A 23,070-nucleotide genomic window follows, 5' to 3' on the forward strand; every position below is an offset into this window, starting at 1 on the left:
AGGCTTCAGGGGAAACCAGAGTTTCTCATCCCTGGAAACATCGCAAGTGTGCTGTCAATCCCTGTGCTGTTCTTATATGTGAGTCATCCCGGCATATGGAGGTGCTCTCTCACTGAATGATGACCCTTTATTCCTGATCTCATCATACCATGGGATTACTGATCTAAAGCTCAAGTTCTACTCTGTTTTGTGTGTGTCACAGACCCTTCTGGCAACTTGGGGAAGCCTAAGGAACCTTCTCAGAATAATTTTTAAAATGTAAATATATAGGATTGCAAAGGAAACCAATTATATTGAAATACAGTTAACAACATTTTCTTTTTTAAGTTCAGGTTCTGGAGTCTGCTGAAAGAGACCTGATTTTCTAGATGAGGAAACTGAAGTCCAGGGAAGGTAAGTGACCTGCTAAGGATACATAGACAGTAAGTGTTGGATTCAAGGTTTGAACACTAGTCTTCTGATATATATTCATATATACAAAATAAGTATCTGCAAAATAATTGAAAAATAAATACAAGATAATTTTTTTTTGTTTTGAGGGGAGTCATGAACTGTTAGGAAGATTAGGAAAGACCTGTACAAAGACACAGACACTGGAAATGGCCCAGTCTCAAAGACCTCTCTCTGGTTAAAGCTCTGTTTTTTCTCAGGGAATGTTTATTCTGGGCTGTAGCTTGAGCTTTTTAGCTTTTTAGAATATAATCTTTAATTATCTCCATTAAATTTTTGCAATTGCAAAATAACCATAAGTTATTCTGATTGGAATTTGTTCACATTTGATGGTCTTTCTACAGGTTCTTTGCAAAAATTGTTATGTGTTACTGAAATAGTAAAATTTAATTACTACACTCCATCAGCTTTCAACTGTGAGATTTTTTTCCCTGAGAACAGATCTGTTAGGTCATTGCTCTGGCAGCTATAGATAAAGCAGTGAGGCTGTTTTCTTGTACTATTTCTCCCACGACATTCATATGGCATTCAGGTATTTTGTTTTCCTTCCTAGGGAACCTCTGTGCATGCCAACTTTGACTTATATTGAGATAGTGCGGCAGCATGGTATTGCAAAAGAGATACTGGTAGAGGATCTGGGTTCAATTCCTGTCTCTGACGCTAGCTGTGTGACCTTGGGCAATTAATCTCTATGAGCCTTTATTTCCTTTCTGTAAAATGATGTGGTTGGACACAAGGGCTCCAAAGTCCCTTCTAGATGTAAATCCACATATTCTTTTTACAATCGTTGCCTTTTGTTTTTCATCTGCCTGTTTTCTCTCATTTTGGTAATTTTGTGTCTCAAAATATTGTTCTCTTTTTCAAAGCCTGTATTTCTTTGGAGAGTATGCCCACTGTATATTCTAGGTTCTGCAACCTTCTGTTTGTTTCTTAAATCTTCATCTGAAGCTCCAATATCTGACCTAATTTTGTTACTAATTTCTTCTTATAAAATTTAATTCATCCTTTGGAGTTTCCTGTTTTCCCCACTTATTAAGTTGTGGGGGTATACACAGAATTATTTCTGATGATTGAGAAGTTTTGGTTCATTTTCCTTCAAAGTATAATAATATTTGCTCATAGTATTTTAATATCTAAGTTTTTACTCACTTTTCCTTCTGTCCTTAAGAGCTGCTCTGTTAATAGGCTGGTTTCTCTCTTTTTGCTTAGGTTTTCTTCCTTGCCTTTTTCCTCTGTTAGCCTTTTAAAAAAAATTCTCAATCTCTTACCTCTAAATCTCTCTGGCTATCCTCCTTCTACTGCCATCCACATAGTCACACTTCATGTGTCCTCAGGCGTGTGGAGTAGAGTCCTGTTCAAGGTGCCTGGTGAGAGTCAGCTCTGAGCAGAGGGTCCTGTTCCTGGCTGAGTTTCAAGTGCCCTCTCCTTTGGGAATATCACCTCAGCTGGCTCATCACTGCCTGTACCTTGTGTCGACTGAGTCACTGCCATGGGAGATGGCACAGCTGGGCCATGAAGTAAAGCCCAAGAGCTAGCTTGTGCTTACTGTGCCCATAGGGCCCATAGTGCAGAAGGGCTGGGGGCATGGGCAGGCTGAGTGGGAGTTTGAAGTATTTCAGTCTTTCAATGTTATTTCATGGGTCTTTTTTAAAAACCCTGTGTAGTATTTCTGCTTTCTCAGCTCGTGGATTTGGTTTTGGTTATTGTTCACATGTGTGGCGCCTAACTTCTTCTTCTGAGGATTTTAGGTTGGGGAGGGTTGTAAAAACAACTACTTCACCATCTTACTGGTCATGGGATGAATCCAGTGCTTTCAAAGTGGCCAAAAGCATGGTCTCATGGAGACACAAAGAGTTCTTGTGCTCTGCTCTTAATCACACTCAAGCTCACAGAATGCTCTCAGTGGAAGAGACCAAGGAGAGCATATGATTCAATCCCCTCATTTTACAAAGGAAGGAACTGAGGCCCAGAAACACAGTAAGACCTGTTGAAGGTTTACACAGCTGGTAAATGATGTTGCAGGGGATTGAACCCAGTCCTTGAGTTCAGGTTTCTTGATTCTTGGGGATCACTGTTCTCTCTACTATGCTACAGGGTTATATGACAATGCTAAGTATATCGTAGGTACTAAATAAATGCTTATTAATTGATCAATGGGTCACTTACTTGCTTCTGGCTACTGGAATCCCCAGGTAAGGGTTCTGTTGAGTGTTTCAATTTCCTGGTAAGGAATGAAAAGCTTGAATCACAGAACCAACGAATTCCAGAGTCGGAATGGACAGTCAGAAAAGGGCCATCTAGTCCAATCTCAACCCAGAAAAGGACCCTCCACACTGCAACCATGCTAACAAGGGGTCCCTGAGCCTTTGTTTGAAGACTTTTGAGGAAGGGGAGACGCCACCTCTGAAAGCTGCCCTGTGCACTTTGTGACACCTGATTGTTAGGACATTTCTCTGGACACCGACCCTAAAGGGTCCTCTGCCTCCGTCCCCACCGCTCCTAAATCTGTGCTCTCCTGTCAGGTTTAACAACTATTATGTCATAGCCTTTCAAGTACTTGAGCCTGGTAGTTACGGAGTCTTCCAAAGTGTTCTTTTCTCCCAGGTGAGATGAAGACTGGAAATTACTGCTGTTTTAGTGATTTTAGGAAAGTTTCAGATCTCTGAGCTGCTTTCTCCCTTCCCATGTGGTGATATCTACTTTGAATGGGGCACTCCATATGTCCTAGGACAGGTCAGGTCTGATACCCATCTCTGCCACCACTTTTGGGCTAATCCAGAAATCCCTGAGGCAGAGGATCCTGTGCTGGTCAGCCTCACTGCGTGCTGATGCCTCCTCCTCCTCCTGAGGCCTTCAGTGCAAGTGTGGCCTTTGTATTTAAAAGTGAGAAGCATTTGTGAAATGAGGCTTTGGAATGGCACTTTCTCATTTGCATGAAAAATGCTTCTCTCAGCCCTCTGCTTGCCAAGTAGGGCAAGGATTGTTGAGTTAAGAGTTTTTAAAAATCACCCATAGTAATGTTGCTGGAGGGCCAAGAATGCCCAGGATCTCATAGAAGTTTCTATTGTAAATCCTATGTGCCTCCAGACAATATCCTTGTGGTCATGACTTCTGTGACCTTGGGTCTGCAGTGAATTGAGTTCATGGCTACATGCCTGAGCAAGGGTTTGGCAAATCTGGAGAAACCAGAGAAATAAAAAGGTAGGACAAATGTCTGGAGGGGCTAAACACAGACATAGGCCCACATGGCTTCTAAGAATACATGTGGATCTAGGAATGCTCACTATATAAGGATGAAAAAAATGAGCTGTCTGGAGATGGAGATGCAAAATGAGAGGGGAAATGTTGCAGGTGGGGACCCAGAAAGGAGAAGAGAGGTAAGTGTGGGAAGGACTGACATGGAGAAGAGACCTAGACCTGCTCTTTGGCTGGTACTGTGAGCCCCGTGGACTGGAGGATGGCTTAGCAAGCCTAGGTCCTCTTCTCTTGCTGGAAGGGAATCTAGGCTGGTATTCTAGATCTAGAAGACTCTACAGGTTTGGAGGAAGGTCCCAGAAGCACTGCTCAGAGCACTATCAGAGCACTAAACAGAGAAGACTGGGGAGACCATGTCCACCCTAGGGGAGAGCAGGTGCTTAACTTTTGAGCAGTGACACACAGGGTAATACAAGAAGTTTGGGGAAGAAAGTTCCAGAATGGCTGCCTGAAGGTCTCTTGGAAGGGAAACTATCCACCCCACTTGTTCTTGGGAGAGTCCTTGGCCTGTCCCCAGGTGGGCCAAGCTATGTCCTGGAGGAGTGCTGTACTGCTTTGCTACATGTTCCTGTACAGGGGGAGGGAGACAATGCAGAGCATGACACCACATGCCTGGGGAAGCAATTGACTTTAGTCATTTCCAGAAACTCTTGGGAGAGACAGATGGAAAGGGCCTCGTAGGAGGTGGCTGAGAAAGGAAGGCACTGAGTAGTGGGCTACAGTCTGCCAGCTGGGAGCCTGAGGTGAGCCTCCCATGCAGGGAGACACAGAATCCAAGGTGCTTCAGGGAGTGGCTGGGCTGATCCAGCTCAGGTCGCGTTCATCTGACAATTCGTCAGCCTCACAGCTTGCCCGGGAGCCGCCTTCTGGGGCTTCCAGGAAGAGTTTGTGGTGGTATAGTTGTTAATAAGTTCCCAATACTGAACCTGGTCCAGTGAGTCTAAGGTCTCATGAACAGGTCAGAGGTCCCCCTAATGGTCAGGCTCTCTTCCCCTCTGCCCCAGTCACACATAGTCACAACTATGTCACTCTTCCAATAGCTTCGACTCAATTACAGTCCTTACTTCTACCTGCAAATTCAGAGAGACCCTGCCTGGCCCCCACTCAAGACGTAGAAGGGAGCTGCAGTCCTGGCCTAGATCTCATCCATATCATCAGAGTCTGCATTTATACATCACATTGAGGTTTGCAAAGCACTTAACACTCATGACCTCATTTGATCTTCATACAACCCTGTGAGGTAAGCTCCATGACTACTCAAACCCTTGACGATTCCTGATGATTCCTTACTTGCTTTTGGTCTCCTGGCTCAGGGCAAGCCCTTCTGATCACCTGACTCCCTCCTACTCAGACCTTCCCCACTGTCTCTGCCTAGCTGTGATTAAACACTGACTGGACAGCTGAGAGGTGGGCACAGCCCTCCAGAATTCACCCAAAGTGAGGACTATAATGGCACTCCCATTTCCTAGGGGAAACCTAGACAAAACCTAACTTGAGTCAGTGCTGAAGACAGGCAAGTCAAGGATGAGCAGGCTGATCCTTTAGGCCATTTCCTGGAGTCAAAGAGGGTGACAGAGGCCCCTCCCAAGCTTATTTTTTTTTTTTTTTCAGTAAAAAGCAAGTGATCCTTTACCACATGCACTGCTGAGTGGACAGCTAGGCAGCATCCCATTAACACACCCCACAGACCAAGGGGAGTTTAAGTTATGAGGAACATTTTTCTATGACCATGTGCTCTGACAGAGAAACCACACTTGCAGGTCAGGAATTGCCTGACAATGTCTTGACTGACCCAATATGATTCTCTTTCTTCAATAGAGGTTATGACCTGAAGGAACCATCCTGACCCTGCCAGGCACTGGCACAAATGAGGACTGAAGGGTCCTTGTGAAATTTCTCAGTGATTTAGGGGCATAACAGTTTAGTCAACGAAAACAGGATCTGTGGGATCACAAACCTGCGAACCTAACCCTCCCATAGAGGCCCTGAATGAATCAGTCAAGCTTTTCCTTGCAAGTCAATTCTCACCTGCAGGGGAAAGGGTGGAGCACAGATTTCCTAGTCCCTTACTCAGCATTTTTATCTTAGGTTTAGGGTTTAGTAACACTTTACATGTAAGAATCCTAAAGATTCTTGCCACCTACCCCCCACTCTGAAAATTAAATAAACACCTCAAATTAAATTAGGCCAGGCATTTTTCTTTACACAATGAAGCCTCATTCCTTATTTCAAGAAGTCTGTTTAGGGGAAAAAGCATGGGGTTGGGGTCTAGGGTGGGAGAAAGAAAGTGAAAACTGAGAGATACATTTAAATATAGATGGAGCCACTTTTAAGCAATAGCACTTGGGCTGCTTCTTGGAAGAGATATATTTTGATGTTTCAAATGTTCTGACACTGTTTTTATGAACTTGGTAATGCAAACCAGGTGGTGAATGATTTTTAGAAAAAAAACAAACCAAACCAACATCCCCAGCTCCATGGTACATTTTGTGACAGTCTAAATGCAACATGAAATTTCATCCCCTGTGGCTTGGAGTTAAGTGCTGGCTCTGTACAGAATGGCCACACACAATTGAGAGACATTTTCCTCGACCTTCGGCCATCATTGTCACAGCATTTAAGAGAAATAATGGAACCACTGACCTATGTCTCGCTTCCTATTATCAATGGAGATGAAGCAGATGTAGGGGTTGTGGAGGATGTACCGGGCAGCCCAGGGGACGTCAATCTGTGTGCCAGCTTCATAAAAGAGGCCCAGAGCGAAACGGCAGGAATAGCGCACAGATGCCAATTGTTGCTTCTGACTTTCACTAATTACTGTGGGAAAAAAAAGGGAAAAAAAAGCATCTTTCAGTCCATTCAGTGTAACTTAAAATACCTCATTTCCTCTGAGTAAAGATGAATACAACAGATCTCAAGAACAGTCCCCAGGGTTTCCAACTATTTTGTCACATGATGAACACAGAAAAGAATATTGAGATGGAGTTACAGAAATCTTCTAGAAAGTTAGATCAGAAGACAAATGCACCAACTGTCAAGTTGCAATACCTAAGTAGGGCATTCAAGGTCTCTAACGCCAGTCCCCAGAATACCTTTCCAGCCTCAGGTATGTGGAGCCTTTACGTGAGCTTGCTAGTGCATCCACAGAGCACCCAATTTCCTACTTCTTCATCCTTACTCTTGAGGACCCGTGCACCTCCAGTGTTCTCTGCCTCTTCTCTGTTCACTTAAATCTGACCCAACACTTCATGGAGCCCTCCAAGATCTCATGAGGTGAAAGCAGCATCCCCTCCATTGGGAGCCTGTCTACAGTCTCTCCATACCTCCCTTCAACACCAGTCACATGAGGGCAGCATTAAAGTTGGAGCCAGAGAACTCACATTCAAGTTCCAACTCTGCCAGTTATGACTTGGGTGACCTGGGACAGGTCATCTGCCCACCAGGGACATCAGTTTCCTCATTTATCAAATGAAGGCCTTGGACTACATGTCCTCAAAGCTTCCCTGCTGCTCGGGCCTTCTTCCTCAAATACTTCATGGGGTATAAGCATGTAAGACTGCAGATGCTTTAGGATTAAGGACAGCTCATTGTTGTCTTTGTAACCCAATGCCTGGAGCACAGATGGGGCTTAGTAAGTGCTTGTTGGTCAGTTGATGACTTAAGGACATCCAGGCTCTGCCACTCACTTTTATGTGACCGGGGCCAAAGGTCTCTTCCCTCCTCTGCGCTTTGGTTTCTTCCATTCAACGATGACAGGTCAGGGATAGGAAAACTATGGCCTACCTCTTAAAAATGCTTTATACATTTTAAAATAAACTTTTATTTAATTTAAAAATATAAAATCCATTCTTAGCTTCAGGGCTGAGTAAAGGGATGGTCTAGTTTGACCCTCCAGGGAAGTTGTCTGACCCACTGGACAATCACTAAAGTTTCCCTCATTTCTGGAGACAATGGATACACATATAACAATGTCGTCTCTCTCCTAGTGTGTAAGGTAAGGTCCTGTCTTGTTCATCTTTGGTAATCTATAGTGTTAAGCATAGAGCCTTGTGTGTAGCAGAACTACCATCAATGAAGGATCACCACTGGGGTGAGGCAATCTTTTTATTTTGCAAATGAGGGCTCAAGGTTACACAGGTCATATGTGACAGAACAAGATCTGACCCCTAGTCATCCAACTGTATCTGACTAGGCTTAAGAAAGACTTTTGGTCCCAGCTGACTTTTGAACTGAGAAACCAATAGACTTCTGAGTGTCATTAGAGGTATTGAAGGTTCACCTTCTTCCAAACTGGAGATTTGATTTTTGAAAGCAATAGTTAGTACTGAATACAGTGGAGCCTCACATTTTGGGTACCTTTAAAACAAAAATGAAGACATGAAGACAAAGACAGCCCTTGATTTATGTCCTTAACTAAAGAGTGTAGCAGGATCCCTGGAATTTAGAGTGATTTTTCTGGAGAAATGATGAGAGCAAAAATAATCTTAGTGGTCAGTGACTCTGATCATGTCAAGGGGTTTAAGTGATTTGTACAAGGTCATACTGTGAGCAAATGTTAGAGGACAGATTGGGACCTGGGTCCTCTGACCTACATCCAACATCTTTTTGGCTATTCCATCCTTCCTCCTACTGGCAAGAGGTGAACAGGTCCTGAACTAGACTAATTGGCCAACAGAGCAGTTGGCAAACACTCGTAAGACAAAGAGAGTTGAAAATACTGTTCTTGAAAAGATGCATGACAGTAGCTGCATGATGGGGGAGGATTACAGTTAGGGTTCTGGTTAAGGCTGGTAAATACAGCCAGTTCTCTATTGGGGACCAGGGTGAGGTGAGTAGCCAATAAATTTGGGGAAAAGGGTAGTGCAATGAAGACCAGATTTGGCATCTGAGTCCTGGCTCTGCTGAATGACTTTGGGCAAGACTCTGGGCTCTGGCAAATGAGAAATTTGGAGGACATGATGTCTAAAGTCAGTTAATTAATCAACAAGCATTTATAAAAAACTTATCATGTACCAGGCGAAGCACTAAGTGCTGGGGATGCAAAGGGAAACTAAAGATAGTCTCTGTTCTCAAGGAGTTGGAGTCAAGGGAGAGGGGAGTCGTGGATGCCCTCAACAATAACAGAGAAATTGGGAAGAGGGAAAAGTTTTGGAGAAAAGATAATGAGTTTTAACATCCACGTTAAGAGTCCAATAGGCCATTGGTGATGAGGGACTGGAGGTCAGGAGAAAAGCTAGGGTTGGACCTAGAGATCAGGAATCACAGGTCTTGTCTAGCTCTGAAGTGGGTGGATGAGCAACCCTTCCAAGGGCTCTGCAGCCCTCCTGCCTGAGGCACAGGTCCTCCTAAGCACCACATGCATCACCCAAAGGTGGATGAGCAGCCCTCCCACCAGAGGTGCTGGTTCTTTCTACACCCTATACACCCCAAGGCTAAAGTAAAACCTAAAGATTATGGGCAGGATGAAGATCTTGCTCCTGAAGAAGCCCTGGGTAAAGCAAATCTACCCCAGAGGTGTGGAGGTGTTAAGCCTCTCTCAGTCATGAGGCTTCATTATTGAGTGCACCAGATTGAAGAGGGGGACACTGAGGGCATTGAAGACATAGGGAGAAGAGGTCTTTGTTGGGGGGGGTGGGGAGACCAGGACCGGACCTGGTAACAAAGCAAGAAGTGGAACATCTAATAGAGTTGGACAAGTGAAAACAGACTTTCAGCAGCTCACAAGGGTACAGAAGGGTAAGAATGTGCTGGTAAATGTTTAACAACCAGCTCTCTGGAAAAAAAGAAACCAACCCTAAAAAAAACCCCCAGAACCCTCCAAACATGTACACACAACATACTTCTAAGTTTTTTCTGCAGTATTAACATTTTCTCTACCACTTCCTTAAGTCTAGTCAATCAGCAAAATAATAAAACAAACCCTGATTTGTAGCATTTGCTGATTGATGAAGTGAAAATTTAATAATCAGCTCTTGAGAACTGGTTCAAGCTGGCTCCATCATACCCCTGGCCAAAGGAGTGTGTAAACCAGACATTTTAATAACTCAACAAACATGGAAACAATCATGTGGCACATGACCTGGTTTAAACTCAATACTTAGTCACCACTAGTTTTGTTCTAAAACCAGAATATTAATACAATCCTGGCCTAAAAACACCCAAGCAAAATACTGACAAGGAATAAATTTGGTGTGTGTGGTAGTGAATGTCAATGAGCTGGTCTAAGTGGAATCTCCTCCAAGAAACTTTGAAGAAATATCTTGACAGTTTCCCCCAAACCCCCATTATGCTGTGAGTTATGAGAAAACCACCATGTGCGTCCCTGGCCTTTCAAAGCCCTTAGAGGAAGGAAATATCCTAATATTTTAGTGGGGAGGAAGGAGTGGTCACTGAATGGCTGAGGACTCTTGTTAGTCAAACCCAAGGCAGCCCTCAGCAGTCCAGAACAGAAAGCGATGGCTTTTGTCCTCTGAAAACTGAGATGGCAAGAGTCCCTGGTGGCTGGACCTACAAGCTTTAGGAAAGAAATAATGCAGGTTTTCAAAAGAATGAATTTGAACAATCTGAAAAATTTCCCCAGAAGCAGTGTGGCCCCACAAGCAGCTTCGTGGGACAAGTTTTTGCTTTTCTGTCTCCTGGGCCCTAGCGCGTTTGGCTCTGTGCTTCCTGATAGGGTCAGTTTCCTGTTATCTCTTTAGTTTTCCCAAGATTTTTTTTACCTCAATATTAGCCAAAAAACAAAACAAAACAAAAACTGTGCATGGATCTGTGATTTTGCCGGTGTGGACATCTGCTGGACAGCTTACAGTTACAGAGAGTTGCCTAGAAGATCACCTAACCAAGGTCACTGAGCTAGTAAGGCCCAGCAGCAGGGCTTATCCGGGGGTCTTTTTGCCTTGGGGTCCAGCTCTTTATCCACCAAGCCACATGCTGCTTCCCTCCTGGGAAATGGAGAGGGATTTAAAATAGCAACAAAAATGGCAATTAGAAGTATTAAAAACCTATTGATCTTCAGTGCAAAGGGCAATGCAGCTAGGCCTTGATCTTTCTCAGGTGTCTCACATTCTCTGACCTGACCTTTTGGTTCTCCCCAGAACCAACACCATCTCAGCTGAACACAAGACCAGACATGCTGGCCTCTACCAAGGACAGATTTGGGGGCACAGAGATACTAGCTAGGATTATCTTTCCTTTTACCAATTGGTCCTTAGTACTATCTCTGGAGGTAGGGCAATGTACTTCCATATCTGGCCTCCAAAGACTCTTCCAATCAGCTTTAAGCTGTCTTTCATTGTCTCTGCAGTCACCTCATCGGAGATCTTCAAAGATGAAAAACTTCCCTTATTTTCAGAGACTTTTCCTGGAGCACCAAAGACCAGATCTACACTTGGATTCACCTCCTTCATTCTTGTTGAGGTCTTCAGGGAGGAGTAGCTAGATGGTGCAGTGTATAGAGCACCAGTGCAGGAGTCAGGAGGACCTGAGTTCAAATCTCACCTCAGACACTTGACACTCACTAGCTGTGTGACCTTGGGCAAGTCACTTAACCCCAATTGCCTCATCCTGGGTCACCTCTGGTCATCCTGATGAATATCTGGTCACTGGATTCAGATGGCTCTGGGGGAGAAATGAGGCTGGTGACCTGCACAGCCCTCCCTCACTCAAAACAAAGTCAAGTGCAAGTCATGTCATCATTTCTCTGATGGCATGGTCTTCTTTGGCAACGAAGGACAAACACACCCCAGGTCTTCAGGGATTCTTTTCCTTGGAAAGTCCGACCTCAGACACTTACTAGCTGTGTACCCTGGACAAGTCACTTAACCCTGCCTGTCTCAGTTTCCTCATCTGTAAAGTGAGCTGTAGAAAGAAACAACAAACCACTCTAGTGTCTTTGCCAAGAAAGTCCCAAATGAGGTCATGGGGAGTCATACATGACTGAAAGAACTGAACAACAACAACTATACACAGGGAAAGCACTGTGAATGGGGGTGTGGATATCGAGCAAAAATAAAAATAGTTCTTGCCCTCAAGGAGACAACATGTATACAGATAACACCAGATAACAAATATACCGTGTAAACATAAAGTGACTTTTCAATGGAAGATTACTAAAGATTACTAAAAACTGACCAGACCTCTGTTAGGCGAAGGGTTCTCACCTGAAACATTATGCGAGTTAGAGATTCAGACTGGTAGAGGGGAGGCAGGAGAGTGTTTATGGGAGAGGGGACAGTGGGTCTATAGGGAATAATAATAATGATTATATATATTATATAAAAATTATAATAAATATAATAGTATAGTACAGTATGATATGATATGATATAATATAACATAATGCAATATAATATATAAAAATATATAATAAGCAGATTAATTTGACTGGAATACAGAATGTATGAAATCAACCTGGAGAGCCTGGGTGAATCCAGATTGAAAAGGGTCTTAGATATCAAAGGAAGGAAATTGCATTTTTTCCTCAAGGACATAGGGAGCCAGTGAAGTTTCTTGGGGTGGGGTGGGGGATGACAGGGCTAGATCTATGTGTTAGGAACTCCAGCGTGGAGTAGGAAGAGCAGGAAATGACACAGAGGAGTTGGGGATGATGAAATGGTTGTGGATTGGAATAACTGGAAAGATGGCAGGGTGACCCAATTCTAGAGGTCCTCTCGGATCCATTTGTGAGTCATTAAGAGGAGATGATTCCCCCCAAATGGAAAAAGAACATTGCTGGCCTAGGGCACATGGCTTCCTATCTGGGACAGGGGGACCCTGGTTTGAGTCCTACCACTTAGCCTTGCTGAGCCTTAGTTTTTCCTTATGTGACATGAGGACAAAAGTAACTGTGTGCCATCCTTCACAAGGTTGTGGTGAAGAAAGTGGATGAGTTAGTTGTTTGTTGTGTTAAAAGATGTCAGCCAGAGCTTTTGCTACTACTGCTGCTTGTAGTTTGTCCTTTGTTCTGGAAGAGGACCATGTCATCAGGGAGATAATGCCATGACATGCAGGTAAATTGGATTGAAGTGAGGCAGGGCTGTGCGAAGTCACCAGCCTCACTTTCTCCTCTGGAGTATCTCGGTGCAGTGGCTGGATATCAATCAGGATGACTGGAGATGGGCCTGGAGGCAGTGGGGGACCCTGGCCTTTTTTTCTCTATGTCTCTGTGGATCTGTCTCTGCACATTGGATCCCCCGGAACATCACTTTCTTGAGGACAAGGAATGTTCCAGTCCTTGTCTCCATATGTCCAGTGTCTGGCATAGTGTCTGTTTGCAGTAGGCCCATAATAAGTGCTTGTTGATTGTCTTAAAAAAAATCAGAATGTAGAAAACACCAATAACTACTGACCAATATGCCTGCTTTCTTATCTATGTAAAATATTTTTGAGAATGGTCAATATCTGTATTGAAGCTTTCCTTAACCAACACCCAGAAAGGGAAGAGAAAGACCTTGTGGACCCATTTAACAGCTGACCACACAGGTACAGCTGTCAATGGCTCCTACAAGCTCCGCTTTTTTTTTGTGAAATCAATTCACAAATGTTTAAATGTTTAAATTTTGATTGCACAGTGTCCATCAGCATGAGATATTCACCAGGACTGAAGAAAGGTGAAAAGCAGAGATAGGAAAAGGTTCCAAGCTCAGGGTCACTCTGGCTCTGATCCTGGGGGCTCCTGGCTCAGGTCTGTGCCTTTTGATGTGAACATAGTCGAGGTGTTGGTGGCCCCATCTTTGCTCACTTGCATGGGCTCTCTTTGGGAGACTCCACGCAGGATGGAGAGAAATGCCTTGTTTAGACACAACCTAAGCTTTTCCCAGACAGGCGTGTGCCCTCATTCTTTCCATAGGTATGGTGCTGAATTTACTCTGATAAAAGCCCATAACATAAGACAATTGCTCCACACTATTGAGGTCTATAGGAGACATGACCAAATGTGGTAGTTTTTTTAATGAGCCCATCCGGATTTATTATGGCTAAGCCATCCATGAGGAGTGCCGTCCTGCCAGAGTCAGTCACAAAACTTGCCAATGTGCTCCTCCGCTTTCCATCTAAGTGTCTGCTATGTTTGCACTCAGGAGGTCAGTTATTCTGATGCAGGGACTTGGACAACGCATCTTATAATTCAAAACTTCTGCAGTCTGAGACAAGGTGGCATTGAAGAGGACTTGGGACTTGGTGGGATAACAATGGAGTATGAGACACCAGGGATGGAAAAGCCAGCACCCCCAGGAAGGACCAGGTTGGACTTTGCAGCCCACCCGGCTCCCCTCTGTTTACTTAGCAACAGTGCCCCCAGCATTAGACAAGGGCCAAACCACAGGCCTTGGGAAGGCAATCAGAAAGGCGCCAGGGCTCTGGTCCCGTGAGAAGCTGGAAAAGTACTGAGTTTCTGCTCTGACCTCCTGGCCTCCTTCAACTGGGCCTCCCACCTGGCAGCTCCTCCACTATCCCATCCCACTGTCATCATTCAGCAGGCACTGGAAACCCTCACTCTCCTGGCTTCCCTCCTCTCACACTCTCCAGATTATCAGTGTAATTCCAGTCTTTAGTCTCTTGGCACTGGTCACTCTTTGGCCCATGGGGTTCATCTACGGTTATTCTCTTGGCAGGCTACTCTTCATTTGCATGATGTCTGATTCCATGGTTCTGACCTTGGTTTAATATGGGATCATACATCAGGAAAGTCAAAGGAGGGTATGGGGGGGTGGGGCTAGATTGTGTCAGACTGATAGGATACAAGGCCTGAGATGAGCCTTCATTACATCACCCCTGGACTATTGCAACAGCCTGCTTGGGGAGGGGCTGAGAGTGGGCTGGGCAGAAGTCTACCTGTCTCAGGTCTCTGCCCACTGAAGTCTACCCCCACTCAGATGTCCCAATGCTTTTCCGAGCACTGAGCTCTGACCCTGTCACCCACTTCCCACCCAATGAACCCACGTGGCTCCCGCTTAGCTCCAGGATCAAACAGAGAGGCCCCTGCTTAGCTTCCAAAGCTCTGCACAACTGGTCTTTTCCTCCCATTTCAGTCGAATGAAGTGTCATTGTTCTCCACATACTCCTTGATCTGGTGACACTGGCTGCTTTGCTGTTGCTCACACACCATCTCTTAACTTGATGTTTCCTCCGCATGTCCCCTGTGCCTGGCATTTTCCTCCTTTTCTCTGCCTCCTGCTTCCTTCAAATCTTGGTCAAAATCCCACTTTCTTCAAAAGCTTCTCTTATCACTCTTAATGCCAGAGCCTTCTTTCAGTTGATTGTCCGCAAAATGAAAGAACAGAATATTCCCATCTACACTAAGTGAACACAAACCCATAAATTCATATCTGAGGCTTCCCAAGATGCCCACCGTGGTTTTGGTGGAGAATATAAAGATTGTTTTTTCTTTGGGAAAACAATGGCCACAGAACCACTCATTAAATTCCCCTGCTCCAGTGTTCCTGATAAAAATACTGCACTAAGCTCTTCTGGTTAAAGGTGGAAAGATTACAAAAAGTAGATGAAACTAAAAAAAAATCCCAAAGAAAATTTCTATCTTCATTTGAGCTGTTGTCTCCTAGGCTGCCATGGTCAAAGCCTCTCTGGACCTAACTGGGCTGGTCTTAAGACAGCAGACAATCTAAGAGACAGACTTTAAACCTTTCCATCTTGGGAAGCCCCTCTGGCTCTTGTGCTCCATTGGCATCATGCCCCAGTGGGTAATAATGCAGGATTCTGGTTCATCTTTTGAAAACCAATATTCTCTAGTGATGTTATATGATTACAAGTCACAGGACCTCACAGTCTTGGACGAAGGAAATGTGAGGCTCACTCAAGGGTCAGTGGAGAGGTGTGTGGTGACAGTGAGCTGGCTCTTATATGTTACAAACAAAACATTACATGGAACAGGCAGCATCATGGATGACATTAGAAGTGTATGAGATATGGTAGACCAGTCATATGGTAAGATCCATGAACAGTATGTAAGGTCTCTTGGTATTCACGCTCCCTCAAGGGATCTGGAAGATGAGCCTCCTATGCTTTAGAGGACAAGGGCCAGAGTTGCATGAATTGTGATCTATATAACTAGCGCTGATGAGATTCACTCAAGTATCTGAGGATGACTTTGATACATTAAGCTGAATGCCTTGTGATAAAATGGAAAGAGTACTTACTACCTGTGGAATCAGAGGACCTAGTAATTCCCAGTTCACTTGCCTTGGCCAATTCACTTGACCTCTCCTGGACTCAGCTACTCAATGGTAGTGTAATGAGGGGCAAGGGATCAGATAAGATAACAACAAAGCCCTTTCCAGTTCCAAGTCACTCACTATTCCCACATAATAGTTTAAGCCAATATCTTATCTGTATACACCGTATATTTTTTCAATATCCAGGAACACAGGTTGGAATTAAAAATGAACAAGATGAGTCAAACTTAGACTTCTTGTTCTCTCCTATGATATTTGAAAAAATAATAAGTCTAAGCTTAGTTTGGGCACTCCCTTAATTCTTCTTGCTCTATTAGTCAAGCACACATGTACAAGCACACATGTATATTTTTTCCCTCTCTGGCTGTCGGTTTGTTGATCTGTCATTTTCATCGAGAACTTCATTCATTCCTTGGCACCCAAGCTGAAGGCCTTCAGAAGTTGCATAAACGAGAGAAGTTTTCAGGCTAGGACAGTGTGTACCTTTAAACTAAATGGCAATGGTTGAATTATGATGAGGAATTTCCATATTTTGTTGGTTTAGGTCTGAAAATGAATTGTTATTGAAGTATAGTACCTAAAATCACAAAATATATGATTTTCCTCCATTTTAATAAAACAGTCATTTTCAAATAACATTGTGAAGAAAAAAATCCTCTTAGGCCAATGGTTTTTTACAGGGTACAGCACAGACCTAGATTCATCCCAGAGCCATTTTTTTTAAAATAAGAAAGCAATAAAACTGTGGTAGAAAAATGCTGACAGGTTCTCAACAGTCCTACTTAGGACAAATGATAAACAGATTCTGGTGAATTTACTGGATCCAGGGAGGATCTTCATGAAGAATGAGCTATACAAATCTAGCATTTTGGCCATAAACTCAGTAATACCTCACTTATCCACAGTTCACTTACCTGCTGACTTCACCTGTGGAATAGCTCAGCAAAGAGCTTATAAGTTAACAAAAGAGACTAAGTACTAGACCAGCTGTCATAAAGTCCATGCACTTTGCTTTAATTCCAGTCTAATAAACATTTATTTGACACGTACTATGTGTAAGATCTTATTCTAAATGAGGGGATATAAAGACAACATGAAAACTAGTACCTGCCTGCATGGAGCTTACATTTCTACCCACAGAAATGATCCACAGCTCTTCATTCAGTATTTTAGACACACTTCAAACAAACAAGATTTATCTGAAATGAAAGCAACAAGTTGAAATTGGAGGAGAAAGGCTGAGGGTGAAGAATGCTAGATGTGAAACCACAGGCAGCAGTTAAAGTAACAGCTAATGGCAGCGAAAGAAACAAATAATAACACTGTAATTGTTTGCAAAAGGCTTTTCAAATATAACCTCATTTGATCTTCGTAACAATCTTGGGAGGCAGGTGCCTCCGAAGGCACTGAGGAAACTGAGGCAGAGAGAGGTTAAGTGACTTGCTCAGGCTCACACAGTAAGTGTCTGAGGTAGGATTAAAACTCAGGTCTTCCTGAATCCAGCTCTGGTGCTCTGTGCATTATGGCACCACTCAGCTCATGAAACAACCTGGCTGTCATTATCTGCAAAGGACAAAAACCTAGCTCTTCAGTTATCCAGAGAGATTCTGGGTTGTTACAGAAAACAAACAGGAGACAAATGGAAGGGACATGTAAAATGATTAAAGAAGAGGAAATTCATGGTGTCCATGGATAAACCCAAGTGCATCCAAAGTGTGATCCTAGTTACTGAGAGAGAGAGAGAGAGAGAGAGAGAGAGAGAGAGAGAGAGAGAGACAGAGACAGAGACAGAGACCAGAGACAGAGAGAAGGAGGAGAAAGGGAATGAGAGAATGTGTATGTGTGTGAGTATGTATGAGTATGTGTGAGTGTGTATTTGTGTGTGAGTATGTATGTATATGTGAGTGTATGTGTGTGTGAGTGTATATGTATGTGTGTGTAAATGTGTATGTATGTGAATGTGTGTATATGTGTGTGAGTGTGAGTGCGTGTGAGTTTGTGTGTGAATGTGTGTGTGTGAGTGTGAGTGTGTGTGCGTGACTAAAGAGAAACAGGAGTACTGCCCGGCTGTGTGGCTAGAGAACTTGTCTGGCAGCGACCAAAGGCAATGCCAGAGTGTCCCCAGGCCCCAGTGGCTCAGGAGCCTACCTCCCAAGACTGTCATGAAGATCAAGCAAGACAACGTTTGGAAAGCATTTTGCAAACAATTGCAGTGTTATATAAATGCTGGCTCTTTTTTCTGTTCTCTCTTGCTGCTGTCCATTGGTATCAAAGAGATGAAGAAAGACCACAGCACAGGTTTCCTTGATAAAAGCAACAGTTTGTGATTATAGTTCAGTTCCATGCTTTATTATCTCAATGCAAAATTCAGGTCACTTCCCTGGCCTTCTGTTTCTTCAACTGTAAAATGAGGGTGTGGGACTAAATGGCCTCCAAACTCCTTTCTAGTTTTCAATCCTTAAATCCTGTGACTTGACCTTCTAATAGCCCCTCTCTGAGAGAGTGGGTAGGAGAGGAGCCCACAGCCAAAGTCTGGCTTCTCTGCAAGGAGCAGGGCTGGCTGGGGGCAGGGAGGGTGGTCTGTGGAGCCCCATGGCATCCTGGACAGACAGAAACAGTGGGAGAGACTGCCCAGCTCCTTGGAGAAGGCCCAGGAATGCAGCTGGCAGCAGGCCCACCACTGGTCGGGATGGCATGGCCAGATGCATACACTCCCCTAAAGCCTCAAGGGGATTCTCTTCTTTAACCAGATCAACTTGCTTTCTCTGAGCTAAGAGAGCTTGGGTCAAGGCCAAGGTCAGAGAGCAGCTGCTCTTTACCTCCAAAGCATCCCATTGCCATCAAAAAGCAAAGAGGAGGGCCAGGCCCCAGGTACAGGAAATGTTGGCTTTAGAGAACATGTTCCCTCTCCCCCGCAGCATGGGGGCATTGCCAACTCTCCCATCAACCTATTCTGTAGGTGCCTAGTCCACCAGTGCCAACATACACCAACAAATCCCACCCATGGGAGTCCAGGGATCTGCCACCCAAACAACAGGCATCGTTTACCAAGGAGCAAATACAGTCAATCAACAGCCACTGTGGAGCTGCTCTACAGGTAACAGGAGCAGTTTAAAGCCTCCCTGGTTCCCCTGGCTCTGGGCCAAGATCCCGGGCACTTTCAAACCCTCTTCAGGCCCTCTGGGCTTCTCTCTATATATGAGATAAGCTGCTTGAGGATTTAGAATCGCAGGAGTACTGCCTGGCTGCATAGCTGCAGGTTAAGCACAGAATAAGCACTTCGCGAACGTTCTCCATCTGTCTGTCTCTTCATCTCTTTGTCTCTCTCTGTTTCTCTCTCTCCTTCCCTCTCTTTGTCTGCCTCTGTCCCCATGTCTGTCTTTCTCTCTGTCCCTGTATCTGTTTCCGTCTTTCTGTCTGTGTCTCTGTCCCTTGTCTCTGTTTTTTCTGTCTGTTTCTGCCTTTCTATCTCTGTCTCTGTTTCTCTGCCCCTCCTCCTCCCCAGCCCCTTGTACACAAGGAGGGAGGGGGTCTGCCGATGACTCTTCCACACTGTGCTGAGGGAGCACTAATCGGTGTAGTAAATTGGTAGAAAAATGAAGAGTTTCTCTGGGCTCCTTGCAGTCTCAGGAGGGACTGAGGACAGCCTTCAACCCAGTGGGTGAAGCTCAGGCAGGCCTCAGTGAGGCCATGGATAGAACTGGAAGGCCAACCTGGCTAAGGCTGCCAGAGGCTTGGATTTCAAGGAGGGCACTGTTTTGGTTACAGACATTTCTGAAGACTGTCCCCTGTAGGCTGTGACCTGTGTAGGTGAAGGTACTCACCTGAACAAAGTGGGAGAGAGGTTTCTTATTGGTGGGACTAGTGGAAGGAACACTAGATGTGGAGTCAGATTCTGCTTCTGATAACTTAGTTGTATGACCCTGGTAGTCCTTTTATAACTTTTAGTCTCAGTCTACTCATCTGTAAAATGGGGACAAAAATACCAGAATGGAGAGGAAGCACAGGGCAGTGCCTAGAAGGCTTATCTTAGACTCAGGAAGGCCTGCATGCAAGTCCACTTTGAACATATCCTGGCTGTGCCCATAGGCAAGTCTCTAATTCCCTCAGTGGACCAAGTAGCTCTCTATGACATGCAGCTTGGTGTCTTAGTAGACTTGAAGTCCAGAAGACCTGAGTTTCAATCTTGTCTCAGATACATACCAGTGATGTGATCCCATCCACTCTGCCAAGTTTCCTACTTCTCAGGTTGTTTTGAGAGCAAACTTATGTACAAAGCTTTGCCAACCTTAAGCCAATAGAGAGAGTCATTCATTATCAAAGAAGTGGTTTACTTTTTAGGAAAAAACCAAACCCAACCAAACCCAGTTCTCTCACATTGTTGAATTTTGCTGAGGCTCAGGCCTGACATCCTGAATCTCAGGGAGGCCCTCTAAGACTCCAGTTCCTTAATGGGTATGTAACAGGCCAGAGTCCAAATTGGTCCAGGATTGACCCCCAGGCCCCATCTGGTCTAGGTCATACAAAACAAGGGAGAGGAAGGATTAGTTAGCTTGGTTACCCAAGTCTCGGGGAGGGGGGGATGATGATGTTGTGTGGCTATGGATGAACCCACTCAGCTTCCCGCAGGGAACAAATCCATCAAGCTGAGCAAAGGGGTAAGAGAAATTGGAAAGAAGGTGTTGGGGAAGAGATGCTGACGATCTCTCCCACTGTGGGAATCTGTCCTGCTGACTCAGAAAAGGGTCGAGAGTTCAGTCACAGTAAAACTGAGACCTTGCTGTTCGTGTGAACAGCACCTGAGAGTTTGCCAAGCACTTGCTTTCCATCATTTGACCTAGACCATGACATGGGGAGATAGGGCAGGTATCATTTCCTCATATTTTTTAAACAGATGAGGAAGCGGGGGCATTGAGAAATGACTTGTCTCAGGTCACCCACAAAACCAAGAGATTGCACTAAAGTCTCCAAGGCCTGCCCCGACGCCGACATTCTGAAATCTCACACCTAGTGATGGGCAGACCCAGAATTTGAATCCACACATTGAAAGTGTGCTTTCAATGACATCAGTCTCTGCTGGTGAGAAGGGGCTGATGGGCGTGGAGCTTATGCCCCTGGGCATTTGGTATTTGTGCATGATTACTCAGAATGAAGGAAGGAGGCACTGATGAAGCTCCTACTATGTGTTAATCACTGGGGAAGCAAACAGACAGGCCAACCAACCCTGCTCCCCAGGGTCCCCTGGGGAGACAATGCACAGGGAAGATGTCAGTTACAGGTCAGATGGAGAAGTACCCTGGTCCTTAGGGGGCAGTGGCAGAGCAGATGAGGATGCTTTTCTCCCATGTCATTATTACCTAGCTCTTGGGCTCAGGTCCTTAGCTGTCCCCACAGGGGTCTGAAGGGAGATGGGGTCAAAGTGGCAGAAGTAGTTTGATTGACTGACCTCTGCTGAGGGCAGGAAGGATGCATCTTTAGAGACTAGTCATAGGCTTTGCTGACATGGACAAGTCATGACCCCCTTGTGGGCCTCAGTTTCCTTATTTATCAATGAGGGATTTTGAGTAGATCAGGGTTTTTTAAACCTTTTTTATGTGCTAAATCCCTTCGGTAGCAATCTGGAGAAACCCATGGACCCCTTCCTAGAATCCTGTTTTTAAATGCATAAAATGAAATACATGGGGTTACAAGGGAAAGCAAGTCTATGGGAATGCTGTTATCAAACAGATTTAAACACCCAGCCCAAGGACTCCCAGAGCAGGTCTCTTGTAGGGCTAAATCTATGGCAATGTGATTTAGCCCAACAAACACCAAAGGAGGCCCCCACTGGGCAAGGGCTAGGGGACAATGCTGCCTTGGTCCATGGGGAACAGTACTGGATTTGGAGGCAGGAACCTGAGGAGGGTCACACTCATCTCTGCCCCTCATGGCCTCAGTGACTTGGGACAAGGTTCTTCTCTTCTCAGGACCCAAAAAATGAGGGGGCTGGGTTCTAAGCTTCTTTCCAACTCCAAATATGTGATTCTATAAAAGGGTGGCTTAGAGGGTGCCACAGTACACAGAGTGACAGGCATGGAGTCAGAAAGTCTTGAGTTCAAATCCAGCCTCAGAAACTTACTAGCTGTATGATCCTGGGCAAGTCACTAAATCACTTTCCGCCTCAGTTTCTTCAATTGTAAAATGAGGATAATAATGGCACTTCCTCCCAGGGTTATTATGAGATGACAACTGTAAAGTGCTTAGCCCAGTGTCTGGCATATAGTAGATACTTAATAAGGGCTCATTCCCCTCCTTTCATGTCTGGATGAGGCACCACTCTCTATAGGAAACCTTTTTTAATTCCCCAGCTGCTGGTGCCCTCCTCTCCAAACACTGTATATTTCCCTTGTAGCTATACTTACATTGTGCCATTTTGTTTTCTGCCCTGAGAGCAGAGGCCACTTTATTATTATGGCCATATCTCCTGTGCCTGGCACCAAGCTTGATGGACAGCAGCATTCAAAAAAGCTTGTTGAATGAATGAGTGACTGACTGGAATAAATGAATACATGACTCAAATAGGGTAGTTCTTTAGAAACAGGAGATGTTTACAAATATGATGACTTGATGAGACATCAGGGGAAAATTGGTCCCAGAAGTAGTGGGGAGGAAACTAAGGCATCCCTTGCCTTCTCCCTGTGCCCATCTGCCTTCTGTGGGCTCAGGTGGGCACCAAGAGGGGATTCCTGCCAGCTTCTCTTCCTTCTATCTGGGCCTGGGGCAGAGCTTGCTGGGAAAATTTCAGGTCCAGGTTGCTTGGTCCTGGGGGTGGGGGCTGCATGTTAAAGAAAAAGAGGCGACGACGTCTTTCAGGTCTTTCCCTCGTGATTTGTGTCTTACTGGGCAATTTTTGTGATTATTTCAACAGCTCATTTGGCTTCAATTTAATTGTGGGGTCTGATAATTGCACCTCCTCAGGCACCAAGTCCAAAGGGAGCGAGTGCTTTTACGCTGAGAAGGAAACGCTGTGGTTAAACTGTAGCCGAGGTATTTTTAGAGTGGTTACCATGTTAACCAGGCTTCACAAAACCTATCACTGGCAGGAGATGTAGCAAGTGAGGCACCCGGCCTGCATCCCCAGGACTCAAAGGCCAGGCCTGTTGACTGATTCATCAGGGACCCTAAGGCCCTCCCAGCT

General features: G+C 44.8%; 1 protein-coding gene across 11 annotated transcripts in view; it reads right to left on the reverse strand.

Moving 5' to 3' along the window:
• Nucleotides 1–23,070, reverse strand: part of RNLS (renalase, FAD dependent amine oxidase) — a 242,100-nt gene that overhangs the window by 44,152 nt on the left and 174,878 nt on the right. For 10 of the 11 annotated variants that reach the window (XR_011971645.1, XM_072628962.1, XM_072628966.1 and 7 more), the window contains exon 5: nt 6,349–6,522. The exons of the other annotated variant lie outside the window; for it this stretch is intronic. Coding sequence is in view for 9 of the 10 variants with exons in the window: in XM_072628962.1 (XP_072485063.1) it covers nt 6,349–6,522 (174 nt within the window). In the remaining variant the exon portion in view is untranslated. The remainder of the gene's footprint in view (nt 1–6,348; nt 6,523–23,070) is intronic. 11 annotated transcript variants of the gene reach the window in all.

This window comes from Notamacropus eugenii, chromosome 1 (assembly GCF_028372415.1).
Source record: "Notamacropus eugenii isolate mMacEug1 chromosome 1, mMacEug1.pri_v2, whole genome shotgun sequence".
Lineage (NCBI taxonomy): Eukaryota > Metazoa > Chordata > Mammalia > Diprotodontia > Macropodidae > Notamacropus > Notamacropus eugenii.